Below are 26529 nucleotides of genomic sequence, written 5' to 3' on the forward strand. Positions count from 1 at the left end.
AAAAATCACGAGGCACACCACCATTAGAAAATGTTAAAAAATTTAACTCTGTGCCTATATTGACTATATATAAAGTAATCCTCTTGAATAGGAATCAAATAAACACAAAGAAAGTATTTTATAATTACTTTATTATGAAATAGTAAGTAAACAGAAATATGAAAAATTATAAAATACTTTATTCAGTGCGCAACCTGGGCCTGTTTGGCTGAACACAAAGCTGATATTCTGGCTGGAATCGAAGAAAGACACACACGTAGCTCTTCGTCAACAGCTCTCAGTCTCTCTCTGTATTTAGTTTTTATAGCAATCATGCTTGAAAAGCTCATCTCACACAGATATGTAGTGGAAAATGGGAGCAATGTCAAAATAGCTTTGTTTGCCAGAAGGGGGAACTCCTTGGCAGTATCCAACCAAAAACTGTCCAAAGGTAGATCAGCAAATCTTAGCTTGAAACCACGATTTTGTCTCAGTTCAGTTAGTTCCTCCTGCTCCTGTAAAGTCATGTCCTTTCCACCAACTGATGCTGAGCTATAAGGGTCCCTAACCCAGTCAAGGCATTCAGTGGAGACTGAAGAGAAATAAAATGACAACTTCTCCTCGAGAGTTTTTAAATGTTTAACTATTATCTCACACAGTGCAGCAGTGTGAACACCTTGCCATTGCTTGGTGAGTGTGAACATTTCAAGATTGCCACTTTCCACGTGTTGATGCCAGAGTTGCACCTTTGAACGGAATCCATTTATTTTATCTGTACTTGTAAGCAGGTTTTCATTTCGGCCTTGCATTCGTGTGTTCAGTTCATTCAGATGATGAAATATATCTGCCAGGTATGCCAGCCTTGCACACCACTCATCACTTGCAAGCAGCTTTGCGTAATCTGACCTCTCATTTGTCAGAAATACTTTAAGTTCCTCCCGCAGCTCATACACACGAACCAAGACCTTGCCACGCGACAACCACCGGACCTCCGTATGAAACAGCAAGGTTTTATGCTTCGCTCCCATCTCCTCACACAAAGCTGCAAATATGCGACTTTTCACGGGTCGTGACTTTACAAAGTTTACCATGCGCACAACATCATCCAACACATGAACTAGGTCTGCTGGTAAAGTCTTGGCTACGAGGGCCTCACGGTGTAAAAAACAATGCGTAACAATCACATCTGGATTTCTTTCCTTCACTCTGCTTACAAAGCCTTTGGTGCGCCCGACCATGGCTGCAGCTCCATCGGTGCAGACACTTGTGCAGTTTTCCCACTTAAGTCCTCCTTGTTCAAGGTATTCTGATGTGACCCGAAAAATTTCTTCTCCTGTTGTTTTTTCTGGCAATGCCTTGCAAAAAAAGAAGTTTTCTCTAATTGCATCACCATCAACAAAACGCACATTGGCCAAGAGTTGAGCATGTCCACTGATATCAGTAGACTCGTCAAGTTGCAATGCAAATTTCTCACTGATACGGATCTTTTCCAAAACCACACTTTCGATGTCTGCAGACATGTCATTAATACGTCTGGAAATTGTGTTGTCTGAGAGAGGGACTTTGGCTATTTCCTTAGCTGCTTCAGGTCCGAGCATCTCCTCTACAATAGCTTTGCAGGCGGGAAGTATTAATGTCTCTGCCACAGTGTGCGACTTTTTTGACTTGGCTATAAGTTCAGCAACTTGATAGCTAGCTTTAAGAGCTCTTTCATTTACCTTTGTGGTTTTTCTCATGAAAGTTGCCTGTTTCTCCGTGTTTTCACGCAGGCGAACAAAATAGTCCGCATTCTTGTTTTGAAGCGAAGGGTGTTTCGTTTGGAGATGGCGTTTAAGTTTGCTTGGGACCATAGCACTGTTAGCTAGCTTTTCACCACACACCACGCACAGTGGAGTTGGTTTGTTTGCATCTCCGGTGAAAGTAAATCCAAATGAAATATAGCTTTCGCTATATTGCCTTGTGCCAGAGAATTTGCTTGAGCTAACCATCTTTGCTTTCTTTTGATCCCCACTCATACTTGGGCTCTCATCTGGCTCCAAATTTTGTTCAGAGTCCAGTTCTTTCCTTTTCAAAAACTTGTCCATCACTGCAGTATCTCACTGTCACTCAGTACTTACTGCGCTTGTCTCCTCCAGATAGCCGCTGTCCGTCACACTCAGCACTCTTCTGCGCATGTCTCCATCCAGATCCATCAGTCAGCGCTCTTCTGCTCATGTTTCCTCCAAATCCAGATCCATTGGCGCTCTTCTGCTCATCGGCGATCTACTGCGATGTCTCCTCCTGTCCTCCTCCTGTTAGTGTAACAGTGACACTGGAGCTATTTATAGTCCTTAACATCAGTGGTGGGATTCAAAAATTTTAGTAACCAGTTCCGACATTCAAGCATGGTTTAATATTTTTTTCCCACGGCACACCAGGCAACATCTCGCGGCACACTAGTGTGCCGCGGAACAGTGGTTGAAAAACACTGATTTATATGACTGTAAGTGGAGATTAAAAAATGTAAATGGCTGCATCAAGAGGAGTCTTCAATTTAGAGAAGATACTCTGGATTAAATCTTTTAATACATTTATTACTAGAGCCATAGCTAGGAATTTTTTTTATACGATGCCCCCTAATTGCAAAGAAGAGTATGTTGCCCATTTTAATGTTAAAATGTCTAAATTTTAAAAAGAACGTGGACTGATAACTCAATTAAAGATTGATTTATTTTATGCTTCTATCTTAGTCATTTCCCATTCCAACTCATATTGTGATGACACGGTGATACCAGAAAGTGGGATATAGCTTTCTTTGAAACAGTCAGTGTTTCTCCTTTATATTAAGTGGGATCATTAGAGTATGAAGTGCTCCCTTCTTGACCCTTTATTGGAGAATCAGGGATCAAGTTTGGGATCCAATCTCTGAAAAGTTTGGCTGTATGTTGTGTTCATTGCCAGGACTCTCATAAAAGCTCAAACCACTTTCCCTATCAATTTCTTCTAATATAGGAAAATATTTACTTTGTTTTTGCATAAGAGCTGAAGTTAACATGCTGCTATTTTGCTTACCAGCATCATTAATGTCAGCAACATGCTGAGAATAGGATTTGTGTTCTCTTGTTTGTCTCTATCAGTAGAACAAAATCATTGTAGGATTAAGCAGTAACTATAGGCTTTTTGTTAATTTTCTGTCAGTTTGGTGGAATTTTTTTAAAAGTAGAAACCAGAAGGCAGTAACATCAGATTTATATACATTTGAATGTAGATCAAATTGGGGCGTAAACTGTTTCACAAAGGAGGGATATACTGTTGCACTTCAAGCCCAAATGTGTCTGTCTTACCTCATGTGATAATTCTCTGGGACATTTAGAGCAGTATTTGTTTTGAATAAATATTAAGAGTATTTTAGATAATATGTAATCTACAGCATATTTTTTTGTATTTTAGGAAGCTGAATATGGTGGACATGATCAGATAGATTTGTATGATGATGTCATCTCTCCATCTGCAAATAATGGCGATGCCCCAGAGGACCGTGATTATATGGACTCTCTCCCACCATCAGTTGGAGATGACGTAGGTAAAGGAGCAGCACCAAATGTTGTCTATACATATACTGGAAAGAGAATTGCATTGTACATTGGAAATCTTACTTGGGTAAGTGTTGGAATTCAGCTACACACATGCTTTTTTATTATGGGCAGTAATCTTACTCTGATCAAATATACTCATTGTAGTTGACAGAATTTTACTAAAATATATAACTTTTTGGCACATAATACAAGAAAAATAATTTACTGATATCTTAGAACAGAGAAGCAGGTTTTCCAAACATTTTAATGAAAATCTTGGGGGAAGAATACAGTTTTGGAATGTTCATTAAAATGGAGGATATTTACAATATAAAGGTTCAGTTGTGTCTTACTTGTAGAATAAGTTAAAGGTGAAAGGGGAAGCTTTCTGGGAAAGCATGGTAGGTTTGCCACCCTATTAGGGCTTTGGGGAAATTCTGAAGAGAAGGAACAGAATAAATTAATACTATCTAGTGCCTTATGACTATAGACTTATTTATTTTGAATAATCCCTTGTTGAAGCTTTTACTTTTAAAAGAGAACTGTAATGTTCTTTGAGGTTTCTTTGAGAATTCATCCTCAAAGACTCTGCCTTGCAGTGACTTTCCAGGCAAAACTGTTCCAAGCATCTATCTTAAGAGTAGTGCCTGCAGTATTTTCAGGTACTACAGAACTAAGAACCAAACTTGTATTTCCCCGGGGAAATACGTTTTGTTGTTGGCACTAATTGTTAACCTTCAGTATACTTTTTAAAAATAAAAACGTGTAAGATGCTAAATCAGTATCTGAACTAATTAGCCTTTACTATGACAGTTAATCTGAAAAGCAATTTCTCACCCCTTCCATGCAAAATTTTGAGTTCATGGTTGCTTCCTCTGCTAAAACCTATACTAGTGCCAGGCATGCAGGAAAATGCGTCATACTTTGTTTTAAGTGTTTGATGTCGTTAAGCGTTGCAGTATCCTGATTTCAGGCTCTTTCCAGGTAAGTAATGTGTTTACCTTCTTAAGGATTGTCAAGTTTTTCTTTGATTTTTTTTTTTTTAAGTGGCATGAGATTCAGCAATGTAATTTGCTTGCTGTGAGCCAGAAGGGTGTTGAGGGTTCTATACTAGAGCTGGGGGGAGGATGGTATATAAGGAGTTTGAAAACTTGAACACCCAGTTCCCTCTCTCTCCTGAGATTTAGGGGGGGTTCTGGAGTTAAAGATTTTCTTCTTACTCCAACTCCTTCAGTACCAGTGCACACTTATGATCAGGGTGAACGTGTTTAACTTCAGAAATGGATAATGTTTGACTTAGACATTTGCTTATAGCAGAGTCAGTTAGATGTTGATGGATGTCACATATCCATGGGCCACTGAAGTGGCTGATAAACTCTGCTTTTCTTAATCTTTTTCTGTTTTTTTTTTTTCTCTGCCATCAGTAAGTAGAACAAAACTTCTTAGAATCTTGCTGTCTAAACCTTAAAAAAAACAGCAGTTCATGGTTCGGGATTTTAGTAAATTAAATTTCACTTGGGCCAGTTTTGGCACTGGTATAGAGCACCATGTATAAAGGGTACAAGTGTGCTAACACATCTGAAAGTGAAGCACACTATTGAAATGGTCTTGAAATCTGACCTTGTTCAGAGATGTAGGATTTTGGGCTAATAGAAACTGAGTAATAATCTATTTTAAAGAGGAAAAATTTGCAATCCTTGAGGTATAAAACAAACAAACAAAAAAAGTGACTATTGAAATTGGTCAGATTAAGCCTTGCAGCCTTGAAAGTATGTTTTTGTTTTTCATAAAAACAAAACTTCTTCTAACCTAGCTTTCTTTAAGAAGTAACTGTAAAGTGTCACTTTAAATGTTTTCTGGCCTTTTCTACAAACAGCCACAGAAAACATCCAGTGAGATGCACTACTACTTGATCATTTTCACAATAAAGTAAAAAGCAATAGTACAAACATACAGGATTAGACTGCTGTATTCATAGTGAAAATTGGCATCTTAATGTGTTTTGACATTTGAATATAAAAATATTTTGCAGTGGACAACAGATGAAGACTTAACTGAAGCAGTGCATTCACTGGGAGTAAATGATATTTTGGAGATAAAATTTTTTGAAAACCGTGCTAATGGCCAGTCAAAGGGGTAAGAATTTGTAATCCACGTTTCCTGCTATTGGTCATTGATCTGCTACAGTGAGGATGAGTGGTCTGTGTTTTCCGCAGCTAGCAATGAGATGTTTACTTTTGTTGGACAGCTAATATCTAGCAAGGGGTTTGTACCTTATTATTCCACATTGACGACTAATTCAATCACAGATATAAGTTCTAAAGACAATACTATAGGTTTCACTAGTCCCTGACTAGGATTGTGATATTGGCATTCCTTATACATTCATTTTCCTAAATTTCAGACTGTGTACTCTTAATTTTTTTAACCTCTCATCAGTGTGAAAGCCTTCTTCTTCTATCTTTTGACAAATCTCTTTTTTAAAACTTGATTTGTTAGCCTTTTATTTCTCCATTTTCATTTTGCCCAGCTCTGCCAGTGCCTCTCAATCCCTACTAACAACACATCTCAGAATCCAGTAAATGGTTTTTTGTTTACTATAAATTGTCAATTGTGTGAGTTTTGTGATGTGGACAAACTGACTATTTCAATTGTGATTTAAACTATATTTGATTTAAGGTCTTCATGAATGCCAGGTTAACTGCCACCCCCCTTTTGTGTGTGTGTGTGTGTGTGTGTGTGTGTGTGTGTGTGTGTGTGTGTGTGTGTGTGTGTGTGTGTGTGTGAAACTAAACTAACATTCAGAGTGCAGCTTTGATTAATTTATAATGAAAAGAAGAATCAGTTGCCTAATGCCAGTTTTATCAAATACAGCTCAATGGTGGAAGATCATGTCCTTTGGTAAAATATTGATTTTTTTTTAATCCTTTTAAGCTTGACTAAATTTGATTTATCTTGTTATAGTCTAGTTTAGTTATCTAAAACCTAAAATAAGTTTCCTTAAGAAATCCTAATTTGTAGAGGAGGAAATATTCATTCTTTACCTTTGAGCTGCTTTGAAAGTCTCTATGAGAGAGACAGCTTTCCTTAATCCATTTGTTGAGTTTATCTCTGCAGTGATTCTTTCCTTAATGAGGCTTTTTAGTCACTAGAAATGTATTCAAAAATTGGAAATTGAAGTAAAGGGTCTAAATTTTGTGGACATGCCAGCTAAACAGGTGCATACTGTATGGTTGAGCAGAAGAAAAGTTACTTTCCCATCTCCATCCTTTTCATGGGCATTTCAAATTGAATTGTGGGAAAATTGTAATTCTTAAGTTCATATTTACATTTAGCGTTCTTTTCTCATATCTTGAGAGTTGGCGTTATGATTTTTCAAGTATCTTTAAAACTCAATTAACCAAGTTTGTGGGGAGGATTTTTGTCAAATGTTCTTTGCTTGCCATGGATTTATCCTTTCTCTGGAAGGCCATCAGATTTTTCTGGTGCAAGAAATTGATGCAGCTTTCCCTCCTTCTTTTTAGGTTTGCCCTTGTAGGTGTGGGATCTGAAGCATCCTCCAAAAAGTTGATGGATCTCTTGCCTAAAAGAGAATTGCATGGGCAAAATCCTGTTGTAACTCCATGCAATAAGCAGTTCCTGAGTCAGTTTGAAATGCAGTCAAGGAAAAGTAAGTCTTCTCTTCTTAGTTGCGTTGTAACAAAGGTCCATTTCAGAAAAGGTATTGCAGTGTGCACTCGTCCCATGATAATATGTATGGCTCCAAATAGCTATGAAATGTTTACGGTTAGGGAAACTTGTCAAAAGGTGTCTGGAGCTAATACCTTTATGGATCTTTTCCCTATAGTTCTTTGAAAAATACTATGTGCGTGAAAGTATTCAGACAACCAGATTGAACAAAATGAATACATTAACAACTTGGACATTTGCAGACAAATTGGACTAGATTCTGATATCTGACTGAGCTCTGCTTGTTGCAGGACCTGGAATGAGATGGATGTCACTGCTCTGTCCTTCGCACAGCATTTGGGCCATGGCATAGCTTTGAGCTGCCTGAGGGCTAGTATAACTGGCTTCTGAATGCAGTGGGCCCAAGGTGCTCTTCCATAGCATGAAATACTTCTTTGTTCTAGCCAAACCCCTTTCCTCAGCTGAATTCCCTATGATGGAAAATGGGAAACAAGAAGATTTGATGTGTGGCTGGCTATGCCAGTCTGATCACACCAGGGGAATTCTTGACTAAGTGAGCTTTGCTGGGGCTTTGTTCTGGTGGACCAATATAATACAGTCAGAGCAGGGGCCATGATTTGACCCATTAAATCCACTTCACTCCTTTTGAAAGGAAGGAAATTATCAAGAAATAAAAAACTGCACAATGGGAAACACAGTTTTACATGTAATAAAGAAATTTTAAAAAATCATCAATGAACTTCTGATGTGAGTAAACATATTAATTAACTTTTTTGTATCATACTTTTTATTCAGATTCTATGCTTGGTTCCCTTCTCCACATGCAGGAAGAAAGGGAAAAAGGAACCAAGCATAGAAGCAGAATAAAAACAGCTATGATTCACTCCCTGGTCTTCTGGTCTGAACTTGCCTCTCCCTGGTGGCTGACAGCTCAAATCCGCTTGTGGCTCTGGCCCAGAGAATGGCTTCTGTTTTCTCTTCTCCTTTATTATGTAGAAGCGGAGTCCCTAAAAGAGTTAGTTAGGCAGGCGCCTCCATATTTCCAGGTCCTTTTGTAGGCTTCTAGGCTCTTTTTTCCCCTTCCCTTTTTATCTGTTTCGTGAAGAGCCTAGATATCTGTTGTAGAAGCAGCTAGACGTAAGAATAGCACCATGCGATCATCCACTTTTCTATCTGTGGACCCCTAGTTGTCTGCAGACCACATTTAGGAATCTTTGGTTTAGTGGCCTGAGCATGGGACAGGTGGTTAAGAGATTGAAATTCAGTTGCCAACTCTTCCACTGATTTGCTGAAAGAATTTGGACTAGTCACTTAACTTCTCTGTGACTGTTTCCCTATCTCTAAAATAGGGAGAAGGAGGCTTTATAAAGCACTTTGAGAACTGTGCATGAAAAATTCTATATAAATATGAAGGGTTAGTACTCAGCATTGTTGCAGTAACTATTGAAGAGCACACAGCAATGCTACCTCCTCACCCCCCAAAAAAACAAAACAAAAAATGAACTCGTTTGGTCACGAATTGGGGGGGGGGGGGGAACCCTTCATGTTACGGAATGATAATATACTTTTGCTTCCCTATTGCAGCTACACAATCAGGCCAGATGTCTGGAGAAGGTAAAGCTGGTCCTCCAGGAGGTGGCTCACGTGCAGCGTTTCCACCAAATAACAGAGGACGAGGCCGTTTTCCAGGTGGCATTCCAGGTGGGGACAGATTCCCTGGACCTGCAGGACCAGGTGGACCACCACCTCCTTTCCCAGGTAAAGAAACTAAAACCTTTGTTTAATTTCCTAGCTTACCACTTTCAGTTTTTAATATAGCCAAATATTAATATAGCACACTTTCTAATTTGTTTTGGGAATTACAGAGACCCAGGCAATTGGACTTGTTTACAATAAGTCTTCACTTTGTCACTGGAATGTAGGATTCTATGGGAGCTCTCACTGTTCAGCATAGGGGAATCCAACTTCTGATATCAAAGGGGTGTTTTCAGGCTCCAGAGAAGGAGCATGAGTATAAACAAGCTTGATAACAATATTATAACAAAAATCCTTAAAGTGATAGATAATTTTATTTAGTGTCACAATGTATATTTTAAAACAGTAGTTACACTGACTCACCACTCTGCGCAGGCTTGTCTGCGCTGATCTGTTAGTTCGATATCCAGTTAGCCTAGTTTGAGTGAGAGCAGTCACTGCAAAACAACACTCAAGCAGCAGAGAGCGATTGTATTAGCAGCACAGTTCAGCGATATTCTTCGAATGCTTGCTCGTGTGCTTTCCATGTTAGGTGTGTACACACTGCGTGCACCATTGCCAGAGATCTTTCCCTCGGTGGTATCCTTCGGGCTGGCTCTAGCGCCCTCTGGAGCTGTGCGCTTATATGCCAGTATAAGGGGCACCGCTGCCACGCACCCTCTCAGTCCCTTCTTACCACTTGTGACGGTTGCTGGAACGACCCCTCTTGCTCCAGCAAGGCTTTCTTCCCTGTGGTTTTTGGATCATAGTTCAGTGCGTATATATAGTTTTTGTAATTAGTGTTCGTGTACATAGCGTAAATAAATATCTTCTGTCGTCGAGGGCCTCTTTTGTCCCAGGGGCTGGGCATGCCCCGTCCCTGGGCTTCAAGACTTGTGCCTCCTGTGGCAAACCTATGTCTGTGAGTGACCTGAACTCCAGCTGCTTGAAGTGCTTGGGGGAGACTCATGTGAAGGACAATTGCCAGATTTGTCGGGACTTCAGACCCCGCACTAAAAAACGACAGAGACATTAGGTTGAAGGCTATCCTCATGGAAGTCGCTTTCAGACCAACCTCAGAGCAGAGCCGCTCTGATTCGGGCCAGGCACTTCGGCGTTGGTGCAAAACCCTCCCCTGAGCTCTTCCCGGCACCGTTCACCATCTCCAGTTCTGAGGAAGAAGGACTAAAAGCAGCTCTTTAACAGAGTGCAATCGGTGGTGCAGAAAAAATACAAGCAGGGAGAAGGCAGTACAGTGACATCTGTGCTGGGCCACTCTTCCGCTCCTGGGCCTGTGATGGCACTGTCAACTCTGCCTAGAGCGTTGAGTCCAGTGCAGGGCCTGACACCTGGAAGCCACCATAGTATCAGTGGTCTGACTGTTCCATTGACCCAGGAGGCGTTCCAAGTGGCTAGGGGCCTACTTTCTCGAACTCAGGCCCCTTCCCAACACCGTTCCCTCCCTGTACCTTCTAGGGGTAAGCTGTCCCTAATCCCATCATCCCGATCACCTCCAGTCCGCTGCCGGTCCCAAGAATTCCGGCACCGCATCGAGGCAGAAGCAAGTACTGCTCCACCAGGGTCTCCAAGAGAAGACTCCTGAGTCTAAAGGGGAGCCTTACATGCAACTGAAAGCCCGCCACCGGTACCTTGCCTATGTGCCACTGGACTTCGGTGCCGGCACCTGGCCCGCGGGTCACTGGCCTATGCAATGGCCTTACTGGAACTGCTGGGGCTTTCCCTTGGTACCAGATCCTCCCTCCCATTGCTCTTACTCAGTGGTTTCTGAGAGACTGGCTACTGCTCCTTCCCACTTGGCACCAGACCCCGACTCCGGTACCGACATTCAGGAGATGGCTCCAGATGTAGTTGAAGAAGAGGAAGGAGCCCCTCCTCCGGTGCAAGCCTCCTTCTCCCCCGACGAAGTTGTCGTGGGATCCTGTAGCCTGCTTCCGCAGGATGATTTCAGGACTCATCAGGACCTTCTGAAGTGGGTAGCTGTGAACCTGGGTCTTGAAATTGAGCAGGTCAAAGAGATATATCACAGCCTTATTGGTATTGTATTTGCATCCCCCTCACCCCTGGTGGTGTCTGCAGCAAATGAGAGGGACAGACAAGGCCAGTCAAGTGCAACCCCCAAACAAAAAGACACTAAAAGACTGAACCTTTTCGGAAGAAAGATTTAATTGACGGGTAACCTTCAACTACATATCTCCAACCAGCAAGCTTTGCTGGGGAGATACAGTTATAATCTATGGGACTCCTTGGCTAAGTTTAAGGAATCCCTGCCCCAAGATTCAAGGCAGGAGTTCACTGCTCTCATGGAGGAAGGTAGGAACATGGCCAGGACCTCTCTCGAGGTGGCTTTGGATGCTGCAGACTCGGCAGCCAGGACAATGGCCTCTGCTGTCACCATGAGACATTGTTCTTGACTCCAGTCCTCCAGGCTTCCTCATGAGGTCCAACAGTCTATTCAAGACCTTCCATTCAAAAGCTTCTCTTTTCTAGGAGTTGTCTGATACGAGACTTCATGGCCTGAAGGACTCAAGGGCCACCCTATGATCCTTAGACCTTTACGTTCTGTCAGCTTCCAGGGAGCACTTCAGGTCCCAACAGCCGCGTCAGTTCTCAGTGCCTCCAAGACAAGAGCCCTACAAAAGAAAAGAGAGAGGTTATAAACTGTGCCAACCACTTCCGTCCACCTTCAGCCTCCCATTCGGATTTTCAGAGGTACTCCGGAGGGCTCAACCAAGCCTTTTAAAGGTGTGCCCAAGGGCGCTGTATCAGTCACCATTTCGGATCTTCTTCCCCTTTTTTGTTTTTGGACCATCTATCCCTCTTCAGCCTAGCATGGTTATACATAACATTGGACCGCTGGGTGCTGAGTACAGTGTCTGTTATACTCTTCAGTTTTTATCAACCCATCTCTCTCACCCTCCATCCCTGTCCCTCTTCAGGGACCCTTCTCATGAGCAACTCCTCGTCTAGGAGGTACAATACCTCCTATGAATGGGGGTTGTGGAGGAGGTTTCACAAGACTTGAGAGGGAAGAGGTTTTACTCCTGGTATTTCCTAATCCCAAAGGCGACCTCCGGCCCATCTTGGACCTGCATCGCCTCAACAGATATCTCAAGAAACTGAGGTTCTGCATGGTTTCTCTGGCCTCCATCATTCTCTCCCTGGATCCAGAAGACTGGTACACTGCCCTTGACTTAAAGAACGCATACTTTCACATTTCTATCTTCCATGTTCACAGAAGACTTACCAGGTTTATAGTGGGTCAACACCACTAACAATTGCCCTCCGGGTTTTCAAGAAGTGTATGGCGGTAGTAGCAGCCTTCTTCAGACAGTGAGGCTTCTTCAGACAGAAAGGTCTACCGGAACCTCAACAACTGGCTGATCAAGGGTCGGTTGCAGGCTCACGTACAGAACATCATCAGGATGGTCTGAGCCACCTGGTCTGCTGATAAATGAGCAGAAGTCAACTTTTGTCGTGGTTCAGATAATAGAATTTATTGGGGGCGGTTCTTGACTCAACCCAAGCCAGGGCCTTCCTGCCCAAACCTGATTCCAGACTATGTCAGACCTGATATCCAGTGTCATGGTCCACCCAATCATGACTGCTCGGGCTTGCCTCAAGGCCTTGTGGCAAACCCCTTCTCTGCCCCCCCCCCCACCTCAGGTATGGGACCACTGCTATGGGGGCACATGGCTGCATGTACTTACATGGTCCAGCATGGAAGGCTGTGTCTCAGACCCCTTCAGATGTGGCTAGCATCAGTATACTCCCCGAGCAGACACCACTTGGACTCAGTGCTCATGGTCCCTCTCGTGGTCCTTGTCTCCCTGGACTGGTGGAAATCGATAATGATGGGAGTGCCCTTTGTTACCCCTCAACAGTCGGTAGCTTTAGTCTTGGACGTTTCAGACCTAGGGTGGGGAGCCCACCTCAACAACCTCAGAACTCAGGGCCTCTGGTCCCATGAAGAACTCTCCCTGCATATAAGCATCAGGGAGCTCAGGGCGGTATGCTTAGCATGCCAAGTGTTCCGTCCCCAGATCTCAGGTGAGATGCTGTAAGTCCTGACAGACAGTACCGTGGCTATGTTCTATATCAATAAACAGGGAGGGGCCAGATCTTCGGCCCTGTGTCAGGAGGCCATCTGTCTGTGGGACTTCTGCACGAAGCACTCTATTCATCTCTAGGTGTCACATCTCCCTGGAGAATGGAATGTACTTGCAGATCCCTTCAGCAGATCCTTTTTCTCTCACAAGTGGTTCCTTCACCCAGAGGTCATCAGGTTCATCTTCCAAAGGTGGGAGCTCCCCAGGTGGACCTGTCACTACCAGGCAGAACAGGAAGTGCCATCAATTTTGTTCCCTGCCCTGGCACAGCCCCGGCTCCCTCTCCGACACTTTCCTGCTCCTGTGGATAGATCTCCTATTTTATGCCTTTCCCTCAATCCCCATGTCCCTCCTAAAAATCAAATGGGACAAGGTGAGAGTTATTCTGATAGTCCGGTGTGGCCACATCAACACTGGTTTGGCATGCTCCTGGATCTGTCGGTAGCAACTCCACTCTCGCTCCCACTCCATCTGGACCTAATTTCAGAAAACCACGAACAGTTGCTTCATCCAAACCTCACCTGCCTGCACTGAACTGCATGGATGCTGCATGGCTGAACCCAGAAGAACAAGCTTGCTTAGAACAGGTCCAGCAGATCTTGATAGATAGTAGAAAGCCTGCCACCAGGGCTACCTACCTGGCCAAGTGGAAGTGCTTCTCAATTTGGGCTTCTCAAGGTGTGCTCTCTCCATCTCAATCTTCCCTCCAGTCTGTCTTGGACTGTTTGTTCCACATAATGCAGCAGGACCTGGCCCTCTCATCTGTCAAGGTGCACTTAGCAGCCATCTCAGCCTTCTACCCTCCAGTGAACAGCAGATCATTGTTCTCCCACAAAATGACAGTACTGTTTCTCCAGGGGCTGGAGAGGCTCTGTCCTCAGCCCCAAACCACCACCACCCTTTTCCCCCCGGGATTTAAACCTGGTTCTGTCAAGACTCACGGTTCCCCCCTTTGCTTTTTTAGCATCATGCCCCCTGTTACTTCTCTCTTGGAAGGTCGCCTTACTGGTGGCGATCACCTGGGCCAGAGGGATCTCTGAAATCAAGGCCTTTATGTCAGAACCGCCTTATGCTGTGTTCTTTAAGGAAAAAGTCCAACTGCGCTCCTATCCAATCTTCCTACCAAAGGTGGTGTCACAATTCCATAACAACCAAGCCATTTTCCTAACAGTCTTCATCCCGAAACTTCACAAGAACTCTGAGGAATGGCTGCTTCACTTGTTGGACGTTAGATGTGTCCTTGCCTTTTATGTTGAGAGGACTAAACCCTTCCTCAGGTCCACACAACTCTTTGTTGCAATAGTGGAAAGGATGAGAGGGCTTCCTGTGTCAGCTCAGAGGATCTCATCCTGTATAACCACCTGTATTTGGGCTTTCTCTGGCCACCTTAACCGCTCACTCCACAAGAGCCCAGGCTTCATAAGTAGTGTTTCTCGTGCAGGTCCCAATCCAGGACATCTGCAGAGCCGCAACCTGCTCGTCGATGCATACCTTCGCATCCCACTACACCATCACCCAATGGGCCTGAGACAATAGTAGTTTCGGAACAGCATTGTTGCAGTCAGTATGTCCGTGAACTCCGAGCCCATTGCCTTGGATACTGCTTGTGAGTCATCTAACATGGAACGGACATGAGCAAGCACTCGAAGAAAAAACGGTTACTAACATTTCGTAACTGTTCTTCAAGATGTGTTGCTCATGTCCATTCCATGACCCACCCCCTTATCCCTCTGTTGGAGTTAACCTGCAAGAAGGAACTCAGAAGGGTGTGGCTGGTAGCACCCCTTATACCAGCGCATAAGCTCGCGGCTTTTGAGGACTTTTTGAACCAGCCCAACGGATACCACTGCGGGAAAAATCTCTGGCACACACACGCACCTAACATGGAATGGACATGAGCAACACATCTCAAAGAACAACAGTTACGAATGGTTCGTAACTGTTTTTTCCTATTGCATATTAGCTTGAACGTCACAGCACTTGAGCTTTTAACTCATGCCCTCTGACAGACCAGTTAGCTTGTGTTTAAATCACCTCTTCACTTGAGCTAGAGATTTTTGTGTGTGGACGGGAGCTGATACTGCAGTGAAGAGAAACCCTCTGTGTGTTGTGGGGCAAGTTTAAGTATCTCTAATAAGTATGGTCGTGCAGCAAAATGAGTTGTCTGTAACATTCAGATTTAAATGAACACTCAAACTGAAAATCATTAATTTAAAAAAGAACTGAAAGCAGATTTGGGTGCTACACCCGGCCTTAGTTTTCCTTAACAATACTTGTGGATTTACAATCACTTTTCTGTATTTAAATATATATATTTCCTTTTTCTGTGAAAGACCCACACAAACAGCAAGGTTAAGCTGACTTAAATCTTTTCCAGTACTAGTAGCCTTTGGTGTTACTTGTATCAATAATAAGTGCCAGATTTCCAGACAGCAATATGATTTTAACAAGATATTAATGGTGTCCCTTTAAATGTTAATAGTCAAGTACTTTTTTGAACTTTATCAAATAATTTGCTTTTTCCAAAGGTGGGAATGCATAATCTCTCATGCACATCAAAATTGTTCAGTGAGACTTGCAAAAGTTTGGTTAAAATCTAATTATGGAAATAACTTAATTTTCCCATTTTTCTTTCAGCTGGACAAACTCCACCACGTCCACCTCTAGGTCCTCCTGGTCCCCCAGGCCCACCAGGTCCTCCACCTCCTGGTCAAGTTCTTCCACCTCCATTAGCTGGGCCTCCTAATCGTGGTGACCGTCCACCACCACCAGTTCTGTTTCCTGGACAACCCTTTGGTCAGCCTCCGCTGGGTCCACTTCCTCCTGGTCCTCCACCTCCAGTTCCAGGCTATGGCCCCCCTCCAGGTCCACCACCACCACAGCAAGGTCCACCTCCGCCTCCCGGCCCTTTTCCCCCTCGTCCGCCTGGTCCACTTGGGCCTCCCCTGACACTTGCTCCTCCTCCACATCTTCCCGGGCCACCTCCAGGTGCTCCCCCACCTGCTCCACACGTGAATCCAGCTTTCTTCCCCCCACCAGCCAATAGTGGCATACCTACTTCAGACAGTCGTGGTCCACCACCAACAGATCCATATGGCCGACCTCCACCTTATGACAGGGGTGACTATGGTCCACCTGGCAGGTGAGTGCTTTTAGTGTAGTGTGCTTGGTAGCACGTTTATTCCATGTAGGAGGCATCAGATTCTCTTTGGCTTTTAAGTAGCTTCTTTTCCACTTTCTTCATTAAAACATCTGTCAGAATGTTTTTCTAGGTGTGGAAGCATCCTCAGATGCAGTGTCCTTCTCCTCTTTTTCCCCCTTCAACTCAGACCTTTGTCTGCCTTCACTTTTTGTAATCTTGGTGTCATTATTGACCTTCTCCAACATTTTCTATTTCTATCTGACACTACCTCTGCAATGGTTTATTTATGCTTTTGCCTCAGCTATACCTCTAGAAATCTTCACCTTCATCTTCTCTTTCTCTATTTGGCAACTGTCTTCTCATGGCCTTCCCAAGTCCCAGGTCTGCAGACTCCATCCTATGCAAAATGCTGCTGTCCTTTTTCTTAACATTTATATAGTTCAGTATTTGTAATTACAGTAAAGAACCATGACTATATCACTTTCATCTTCATGCAATGCCACTGGCCCCCATTTTTGTCAGGATTGGAATCCTTGTCACAGAAACCCTCCATGGATTTTCTCCGCCTCTGGGACTTTTAACTTCCTTCCTCTCCCACCTCCATCTGCTTATTTAGTACCAATCTTTCTATAGTTGGTGCAAAGTCCTTCTCTGCAACTCCTGCTATCTGGAACAGCCTTCCTGATTCTCAAATCTTATCTGTAATATCTCTTCTCCTTTGCCTATACCATGGGTTCTCAAACTGGGGGTCGGGACCCCTCAGGGTGTCGTAAGGATATTACCTGTCAGTCTCCACCCCCAAGCCCCGCTTTTCCTCCAGCATTTATAATGGTGTTAAATTAAAAACACTTTTTTATATGTTTATTAGGGTGGTCGCATTCAGAGGCTTGCTGTGTGAAAGGGGTCACCAGTACAAAAGTTTGAGAACCACTGGCCTATACCTCTTAGTTTCTTTATACCTTCACTGTTTTTTATTATCCATTGTATTTGTGTTAAACTCTGTAAAGCATTTGGGGACAGTATGTAAGAAAGGCACTGTACAAAATGAAGTTTTATTGTATTTACATATAGATCTTATGAGTTACATTGGTCATACTTCCAGTGTGAGGAAGACATGCATATTCTGTCCTTTAATATTAATTTTATTTTTTCTGTTTCTGTTTGGACATTGGTTCTGGTTCTTCCAATTATGGAATTCATAAGTAAAAATCAATTATTTATAAATGTAATGTTCATATAGAAATTGTATGGAAATTTAGAGCATTTGGCATAATTACCTTGTATATAATCGTAATAAACACCAGGTCTTTTCTGGTAACCAAGATTGAGGTTGTCCACAGTTCGTAGAAGGATGGGGGAGGAAAGGGGTGGGAGAACAGGACAGAACCACTGCACTTGCTGTCCAATATTTTCATTATCATAATTTCAAAATTACAATCCATAACTATTTAAATTGTCATTAATTATATATCATAGGCGTTTCACTGGAAATAACATGTCCATAAGAGAACAATTACATATTCCATTGTATTGGAGGCATACGAAAAATAATACTCAAAACTCAGGGAGGTATGAATTTTTAGACATTTCCTCTTATGCTAAACTGGCTATAGGATCTTGTTCCACTTCTTGCTCTTAAGAGGATAGCATTGCTTATCATTCTGCATTTTCTTTCTACCAGAATAACTAACACTATTTTAGTAATAATATCCAGCAGTGAGCCAGTTTAACAGTCTCATTAACATCATCCTCCAGATATTCTATATAACAGAGACTGGCTGATAGAACACTGCAGAATTGGATGGGAAATTTTTTATCCCCATTTTGTATAGGTTAATTTCCATTTCTGTGGAAACCAAATACACATGATCAATAAAATATTATTTACAGCATTCAGCGAGAATACAAGAATTCCCTTTTACAACCCTAAGTGTAAGCTTGACACTTTCTCCTTAAGATTTCTTGTTAAAACAGTAAATTGGAGCACCCTTGAACTTGACCAGCAAAATATTGGAAATTAAAGCAGAAATAAAATCTTTGAAATGTTATTCAGGAGGTGGAGCATTAATAATGCTAGACCATATTTACTTCATCTGCTGCATAACTTAAAGTCCTGATGTGATAGTTAGAGCAGGGGACTAGAAGCCAGGAATTTGAGTTCTAATCCCATTTTTGATATCAATTCCATCTCTGTGGGCAAATCGCCTGACTCCCCTGCCTCAGTTTCCCCAACTATACAATAGGGATAATACCTGCTGGTGTTATAGGGATGTTGTGAAGATTAGTTAAAATTTTGTAAAGCATTTTGAAGATGGAAAGCACAATATAACTGCTTCTAAATCTTCAATATAAATGGATGATCAAAGATAGCTTAAGCACATTTACACAGCAGATGTTTTAATGGTATTGTACTTTTTTTTGCCTGCAAGTTTTGTACCATAAAACTTTTTTAAAAACAAAAACAACAAACCCAAAAACCTGCTTTCTGTCCTGTTTGTCACTTTGCTTAAAGTTGCAAACTTGAGTTGTTGATAACTGCAATGCTATCTTCACAAGCTTTGGGTTACTTTTTTAAACTTTAGTTTTATTAATTGCAGAGAAATGGATGCGGCAAGAACACCTTTAAGTGAAGCAGAGTTTGAAGAAATCATGAATAGAAATAGGGCCATCTCAAGCAGTGCCATTTCAAGAGCTGTGTCAGATGCCAGTGCTGGTCAGTAAATCTTCAGTGTCCCTCCTGTTCCATCCCACTAAAAGCAATTTTATATAATTTCCCCATGGGAATCTTGGAGATGTGAAGCCACTTTGATTTGATTTTTTTTTTTTTTTTTTTAAACACAGAGTGCCATCCTGATTGTAGATATTTCTTGTGACTGACTTGAACTATACTCAAATTAGATTTATATGGACACTTGCTGGGTACAAACATAGACCATGTTTTTAATAGCTGGTCCACAGAAGTGGCTTCAATGGCTGTTGCAGAGAAGACCAGCTGCCAAAGGATAATAGTTTTACAGATAGATTTTTATTACATTTTAATCTCTTTAACATCGAATTTACTTTCTTCTTTTCAGGGGACTATGGAAGTGCTATAGAGACCTTAGTAACTGCTATTTCCTTAATTAAACAATCCAAAGTATCTGCTGATGATCGTTGTAAAGTACTTATTAGCTCTCTGCAGGATTGCCTTCATGGAATTGAGTCTAAGTCTTACGGTTCTGGATCAAGGTAAAGCTTTCCTGTTTCATTCACTAGCTGCACTCTAAATAAACAAGACCTATAAAGGATAGGAGAAAGGTGTTTTATCCTCATTTTACGGATGGGGAACTGAGGCACAGAGTAATTAAGTGACTTGCCTAAAGTCACACAGGAAGTCTGTGGTAGAGCTAGAAATTGATCCTAGATCTCCTGAAACCCAGTTGATTGTCCTAAACAAGGCCATCCTTCCTCCCCAAACTGACCTCTGTAGCCTCATGTTAAATGTAATTTTAATTAGAATTATATTTCTTTACATGCTGCAATAATATGTAAACATCAAAACAAAATTAATTACAAACTTGTGAACAGATTGATATATAATCATGATTATGAATGTAGTTATTAAAATTACTTCTAAATTATACAAAATCAGTTTTCATTTTTATGGTAGTTATCTGTATTCTTGTCTAGATAATTTTAAATGGCAAGAAAATTGGATAATGTTCTTCTGTTATTATAATTATGTGTTAAGGCTACTAAGAGAAGACATGAGGGAGAAAGGCAGATTGAAGTCCATCAGGCTTCACCCAATACTAACCAGATATTCATATTTCTTCTAGAATTAACTCCATATGGAATTTGGACAGATACTCAGTTTGTAGTCAGTCCAGATACTGTACTAATAGTGTAACTTACTGATATTCATATTCAAACAAATGCAATACCACTGTCTCCACAAATTTTCAATACCTAAAATGGCTGCCACACTTGCAGCAGCCATTTTAGGTTGGATACATTCCCAAGAGCAGCTGTCTTGTCATCCTCTCCTCAGTTTTTTCTACCTCCTTCCTTTCTCCTTTCAGTCCCCAATAGTAACACATCTCCTCAAATGGTAAGAACAGGAAATAGAAAGTATTGTGCTGGATCTGCTGCTGGAATCCTCAAAAGTGAAGAAGAAATGGGTTAATTTGGAAAAGTGGGAGTAGGATACATATTCAGTATTCTCTGAATACCAAGTCTGCACTATTAAGTATTTGGTGGCTGCCTGAAATAAAAAAACAGATTCACCCCTTCTGTGCACTATACACATATGCATCTCTGTATCAAAATAAACATGTCCCTTTTTTTTTTTTTCTTCTCAACATTCTTGTTTGAGCATTTTCATTTTATTAAACAGGCAGAACTTAACACATCTTAATTTTCTGGTGTTGTGTGTGTATTTTCAGTAAAAACTAATGAAGTAATTTCTTTTAGAAGACGTGAACGGTCAAGAGAGAGGGACCACAGCAGGTCAAGAGAAAAAAGCAGGCGTCACAAGTCCCGTAGCAGAGATCGCCATGATGACTATTACCGGGAAAGAAGCCGTGAAAGAGAGAGACATCGTGATCGTGACAGAGATCGTGATAGAGAACGTGACAGAGAACGAGAGTATCGCCATCGTTAGAGAAGGTGGGCATTTCAGTTTTATGTTGTGTAGGGTTGATGGGTACTTGAATTAACAGTAACTACTTTGGCTTTGGGATTATTTATACAGTAAATATGTACACTTAAGTGTGGTCCAGCAATATGTATTGAATCCTTTCCTTCTTGTAGAATCTGAAGAGAACTTTGGTAAGTAATGACAGGTAACTATCTTGACTTGATGTGGGTTTTTTTCTTTTGCTAATTGCATGAATATGTAATTTCTGTGGTGTGGTGTCAATCTTTTTCAGTTTTTATGGATGGGAGGATTAAATATGTTACTGAAAAGGCAGTAGTAAATCAGACTAATCAAAAGGAGTCTGTTCTTGCTTCTCTAAACTTTGAAGATTAGGATACTCACAACTCTTAATCACATTTTGCAGTTTCATTTAAAGATTTAGAAATGTTTAAATTGTGATTATTTCATTGTAGGCAGTACTTGCATATATAAAATCCGAAGGCCTAAGTCCTACAGAGCTAGCTAAGTTGTTATACAGGTGAATTTTCTGTTGGTTGCAATGAAGGTTTTGCTCAAGTAAGGACTGAAACAGGATGTGGCTCTTTCTTTTATAAAATGTGACCTCTTAATATTTCCTGGTCCGTGAACTAAATTCAGGTGTTGTCCCCTTTCAGTTTTCTGTGCTGCACAATTGGTGATAGAATTTCTGCCTATAATCTAAAGATTGGTGAACAAATGTACAACACCGGGAATGGGTTTTTTTGGTTATTTTACACTCACTAAATGCTTCAGACATCCGCAGTCCTTTTATGGATTAAACTTTATTTAAAAAAAACAACAACCAACCAACTATGTAATTAGCTGTAGAGTAGCACTTTGGGTAGACACTTAAAGAACTCTGGCTAGCCACTGAAAAAATGTCAGTGTAAATATGCAATGAATATGTAACTTAGTTATATACACAGTTTGAGGATCTTGAATTGAAATTGCTTGAAATTGACAATTGAAACCAAAACCTCTCTGTATTTGTCATTTGGAAGTCATAATCTTTTCCTATCCTTGCGTATTTAGAACAGTTCTTTAATATACTGTGTTAAAAGTCACACTCGGAAGAAATGTCTCCTGACAGTACTTTATTACAAATTTGAGAAACGAAGTTTTAATGTGGCATTTAGTCATAGAAATTCATTTAAAAGACATTAATATAGTTGGAGCAAAACTATTCTGAGAATCATGAAAATCTTAGTGAGCCTTAAGTAAAAGGAGTTATATAAGCCATTTAAAGTGAATGTCAGTTTTTCTTGGCATGCCTTGTAGCATTTCTATGCACTAGAGACACAAGTCTGACCTTAAAATATCTGATCCCACTTAATATTGGGACAATATGTATTGTCCTTGGTTCATGCATTCCTTAGTGGCTGATCCATACAGTAATGGCCTATGGAAGGGGAATCAGAGGCTGAAAAGAGGCAGCTGAAGTGAAGTTGGCAGTCTTAATATACCTTAATTGCTTAAGTGACAGTGGTCACGGTTTTACTTTGTACAGTGTACTATTTTAGTACAAACATTCCTGGAATTGTAAAAAAAATTATTCACCATGGTTGCTAAGCATAAAATGTCAGAACAAAAAGTTTCAAATTTACATGATTGAATGTGGTTTCTTTCACTAAAGCGGATTTTCCTTAGCTACCACAAATTTGTTTTTAAATGTACAGTAGAACCTCAGAGTTATGAACACCTCAGGAATGGAGGTTGTTCATAACTCTGAACAAAACATTGTGGTGGTTGTTCCAGGAATTTACAACTGATCACTGAGTTAATACAGCTTTGAAACTTTACTATGCAGAAAAAAAATGCTGCTTTCTCTTTATTTTTTTAGTAGTTTTTGTTTAACACAATACTGTACTGTATTTGCTGGTGCTTCTTTTTTTTGTGGTCTCTGCTGCTGTCTCTGGTACTTCCAGTTCCAAATAAAGTGTGTGGTTATCTGGTCAGTTCGTAACTCTGAGGTTCTGCTGTATTTAAGTGCTACACGTAGGTAGTATTGTGTAGGAGGTAACCCAGTTGAGCTCAATGATAGTTGCATTTCCAAGGCTTTCACTTCTTCAGTGGAAGATGAGTAAATGATATTAAATACTGTTAATTTGAAGTTCCCTAAATAAAAATTAAGATGGGAAGTTACTTTGGATGCATTTGATTATTGAAGTTTTATATTTTCATGCATTCAGACCAGGTGTCTGTATCGTGGAACTTCTATACTAAGTATAGATATATTCTCTCCCACAAAGTGTCTGAGGGAACATGGTTGCATTTAGTACTTACCATAACACTGTTTTATTTATTTATTTATTTATATGCTCACACATTTTAAGCATGATGTGTGAGATTATCTGAATTATTATGGATTCAACTCTGAGTACACATGGATTTACATATGCAACCTCCCTTTAAATTTGTGTGTTGTGCACCAGGACTTTCATTAGAATTAAGAGGAGTTGAGTAGATATATTCCCCTTCATCAAGAGGAAAATAGACTGCAATAACTTTATTTAAAGGACAGATTTAGTGAACTACATGCAAATGAGAAGTTGGTATTTTAAAAGATAAATTGTAAACAGTTTGTCTTGTTGTCCTTTTAAAGAAGGGCTTAATTTTTGTAGTTTTTGTTAAGTACTTAATTTCAGTAATCTTCTGGTGTGTTTCATTTTCACCAGAATATATGTTTTTATACTTTTTTGGGGGGGCGGAGAGGGTTTGCATTAGATTTGTTTATGAACAGTAACCAAAGGTTCCCAGACACTTACTGAAATAATAGAAATACTGAGAGGAACATCACCCTTTCTGCCAGTGTTTTACCAGATAATGCGAGTTTGTCTGTGCCTAAAAGATATGAATGACAGTGGTTTTCCTCTCTTTATTCCCATGTAAATTTAGTAGTGCTGTGATACTCTACTGGCATATTTTAACAAAAATGTTAAACATGCTCATTTTAGAAGGGTTTTAAAAGTTCATTGTAAAGTTTTGTATGCTGTGAAACATTAATCAGTTTTTATTACTCATTTTGTCATTTGTATCTACTTGCATTCATGTAGCTGGATTAAATTTGAATAATTAATAAATGTTTTATACAATTTTATTGAAAAAAAAATCAAATGTACCATATCAAATTTTCACACTTCTGTTTGTACATTTAGAGATCAAAAACTAAGTTGTCAAGTTGACTTATGCGCTTTCAGTTGGGCAATTGGTCCTTAAGTGCATTGCCAGTGTAATCTTGGCAAATAGTTACTTAATTTGAATGTTTTCCTGAAGTCTGTAACTTTTGCTAGCGTAGTGGTATAATTATTAATGTAAAAGTGCAGAACGTGTGGTTGACTTTTTTTTAAAAAGTGAAATTTTCTGATGTAAAGTAATCTAGAAAATCAAGAACCTATGTGTTAATAATCAGAGGAATCTGATTTAGAGGAGGAGTAACACCAAAATGAACATATACAAACAGAAAAGTAATGTAACTTCATCAACATTAGCCCCTGATTTTTAGAAAGGTTTTAGTTTAACTGGTGGTTCAATTATGTATTTCAGCTATTACTGTCCCATCTTAATCTCACTGTCTGGATTTTAATAACTTCTGAATGTTACACATTATTTCATTTTATGTTTTTGTTATTTGGATAGCTGTTTTCTAATTGTATAATTTTTTTGCACAATTAAACTGAATTTGGAATGAACTGCAAAGAGAAAAGTACACGAACATTGTAATATTCAATATGTATGTAGACTTTGTGCTCCATTTTTCATAACTTATTTCTCTTCCTGTTCTCAGACCACTGTAAGCAAAATCCTTAAGCCTTCTAGTGTACTTCTGGAGTATACAGTCCCAAAATAAAGTACTTGTGTCCATCTGTAGTAAAATAATCTTGAGCAGGGGTTCTCAAACTTCATTGTACCGCAATCCCCTTCTGACAACAAAAGTTACTACATGACCCAGGAGGGAGACCAAAGCCTGAACCTACCACCACGGGCAGAGAGGCCAAAGCCCAAGGGCTTCAGGCCCAGGTGGGGGCCTGTAACCTGAGCCCCACTACCCAGGGCTGAAGCCCTTGGGCTTTGGCTTTGGCCCTGGGTGGTGGGGCCTGGGTTTTGGCCTTGGGCCCCAGCAAGTCTAATGCCAGCCCTGGCGACCCCATTAAAAAGGGGTTGTGACCCACTTTGGGGTCCCGACCCACAGTTTGAGAACCGCTGATCTTGAGTATTAGTGTCGCTTAAAAAAAAGAAAAAGAAATCACACAACTTGTCCTTTCTGTGTCTGTAGAAGAATATTGTACTTGATAATACATTGTTACAGGTAGATTCCTGTTTTCCATGGAAAATAAAGTTGAATGCTCATAAGACTGACAAGCACTTCACTTGTTAAATGTCAGATAAATGAGCCTGTTTTTTGAGAACTTGCAATTAATGGAAAAATGTTTATTTTGCAGATAGTTTTATTATTAAAACGAGTAACTATTAGCGTATCTCAAATAAACAATACAGTAGTACTGTTCAATGCCCAACTGTACTAAGCAATTTGGCATTGTTTCAGTGATAGTTAATTTTGGAGATATTGCTACCATTTTTCTCAGATACACCTAGTCTCTGATTTTAAAAAATATTGTACTTGGGGAAACATGATGTTAATTTGGAAACTGAAAAAGATGGCAACAGCTATAGAATGTGCAATATTATGTCTTTCTCTTTCGTTGTACTATGAAAACTCTTTACTTCTGTCAAATTAATAGGCCATTTTTTGTAGAGCTAGCATTCCTCATAAGAGGTATCATGCTTTTTGTATATTTGGTTGAATTCATGAAACTCATTCTGGAGGAGAGAGTGTAAAAGAGAAGCTGTACCTCAGTGGTATGCTCTTCCTTTTTTGCTGTATAAAATTTATTTTGTATTATTTGCGACTGCCTCAATGCTTTATGGGAGCGGGTAGTCTATCATTTAAAAGTTTTACAGAGCCTTTGAACAATTTCTGCACTTTCATCATCTCCTTCGGGGGTGCTCTGATAAAATCCATGTTTGGTTTTTTTTTTTTTTTTTAAAACAAAACTAATATCTTGCCTTTTAACTCTTTTCAAATGTATAATTGTATACCGTTTCTTAATCCTATTGGTATCTGATATCTTTTTTGTCTGCACACATTACTGTAATTTTCCTGCCAATCTTATGTTGCCTACTAATGGGCCTGGGATTCATTATATTTCCATCTTCCCTACACCTTGCATTCTCTCTTTTTCCCTAAGTTGTACAGTCAATATCTATGACTGAAATTTGCACTGTGAAGCAGTTCCACAAGAAATGTATCTTTAAGGTGGCTGCTTTACATTTGAAAACTGTCAAAGGATTGGCTGGATACAGTATTGTCCAATGAATGAATAAATTGGGTTAGGTTTTATCCTTTTGCTTACTGTGGTTTGAGAACTAAGTTGTTTGTTTAAAAAAATCCAACATATTTCCCTTTTTATGTTTCTCTGTGGCAGCTTGATCTGCCTTTCTGTGTCTTCCTCATACCTGAATGTGAAAGATACTTGCCTAACAGCTTTTTAATTTGTAAACTAAAACCTAGTTTCTTCTTTTCAAAGAGAGAAATTGCATTTAATTTTTTAAATGAATCCTTATGAAAATTTTCTGTATTCTGTAAAA

General features: G+C 40.4%; 1 protein-coding gene across 1 annotated transcript in view; it reads left to right on the plus strand.

Moving 5' to 3' along the window:
* The window catches only part of CPSF6 (cleavage and polyadenylation specific factor 6), a 40012-nt gene that overhangs the window by 9741 nt on the left and 3742 nt on the right, over nt 1-26529 (plus strand). The window contains exons 2-10 of the mRNA XM_065402751.1: nt 3409-3618; nt 5566-5669; nt 7058-7203; nt 8808-8981; nt 15722-16226; nt 17703-17795; nt 18824-18939; nt 19301-19454; nt 20679-20873. Of these exons, the coding sequence (XP_065258823.1) occupies nt 3409-3618; nt 5566-5669; nt 7058-7203; nt 8808-8981; nt 15722-16226; nt 17703-17795; nt 18824-18939; nt 19301-19454; nt 20679-20868 (1692 nt within the window). The 3' untranslated portion in view covers nt 20869-20873. The remainder of the gene's footprint in view (nt 1-3408; nt 3619-5565; nt 5670-7057; nt 7204-8807; nt 8982-15721; nt 16227-17702; nt 17796-18823; nt 18940-19300; nt 19455-20678; nt 20874-26529) is intronic.

This window comes from Emys orbicularis, chromosome 1, assembly GCF_028017835.1.
Source record: "Emys orbicularis isolate rEmyOrb1 chromosome 1, rEmyOrb1.hap1, whole genome shotgun sequence".
Taxonomy (NCBI): Eukaryota; Metazoa; Chordata; order Testudines; family Emydidae; genus Emys; species Emys orbicularis.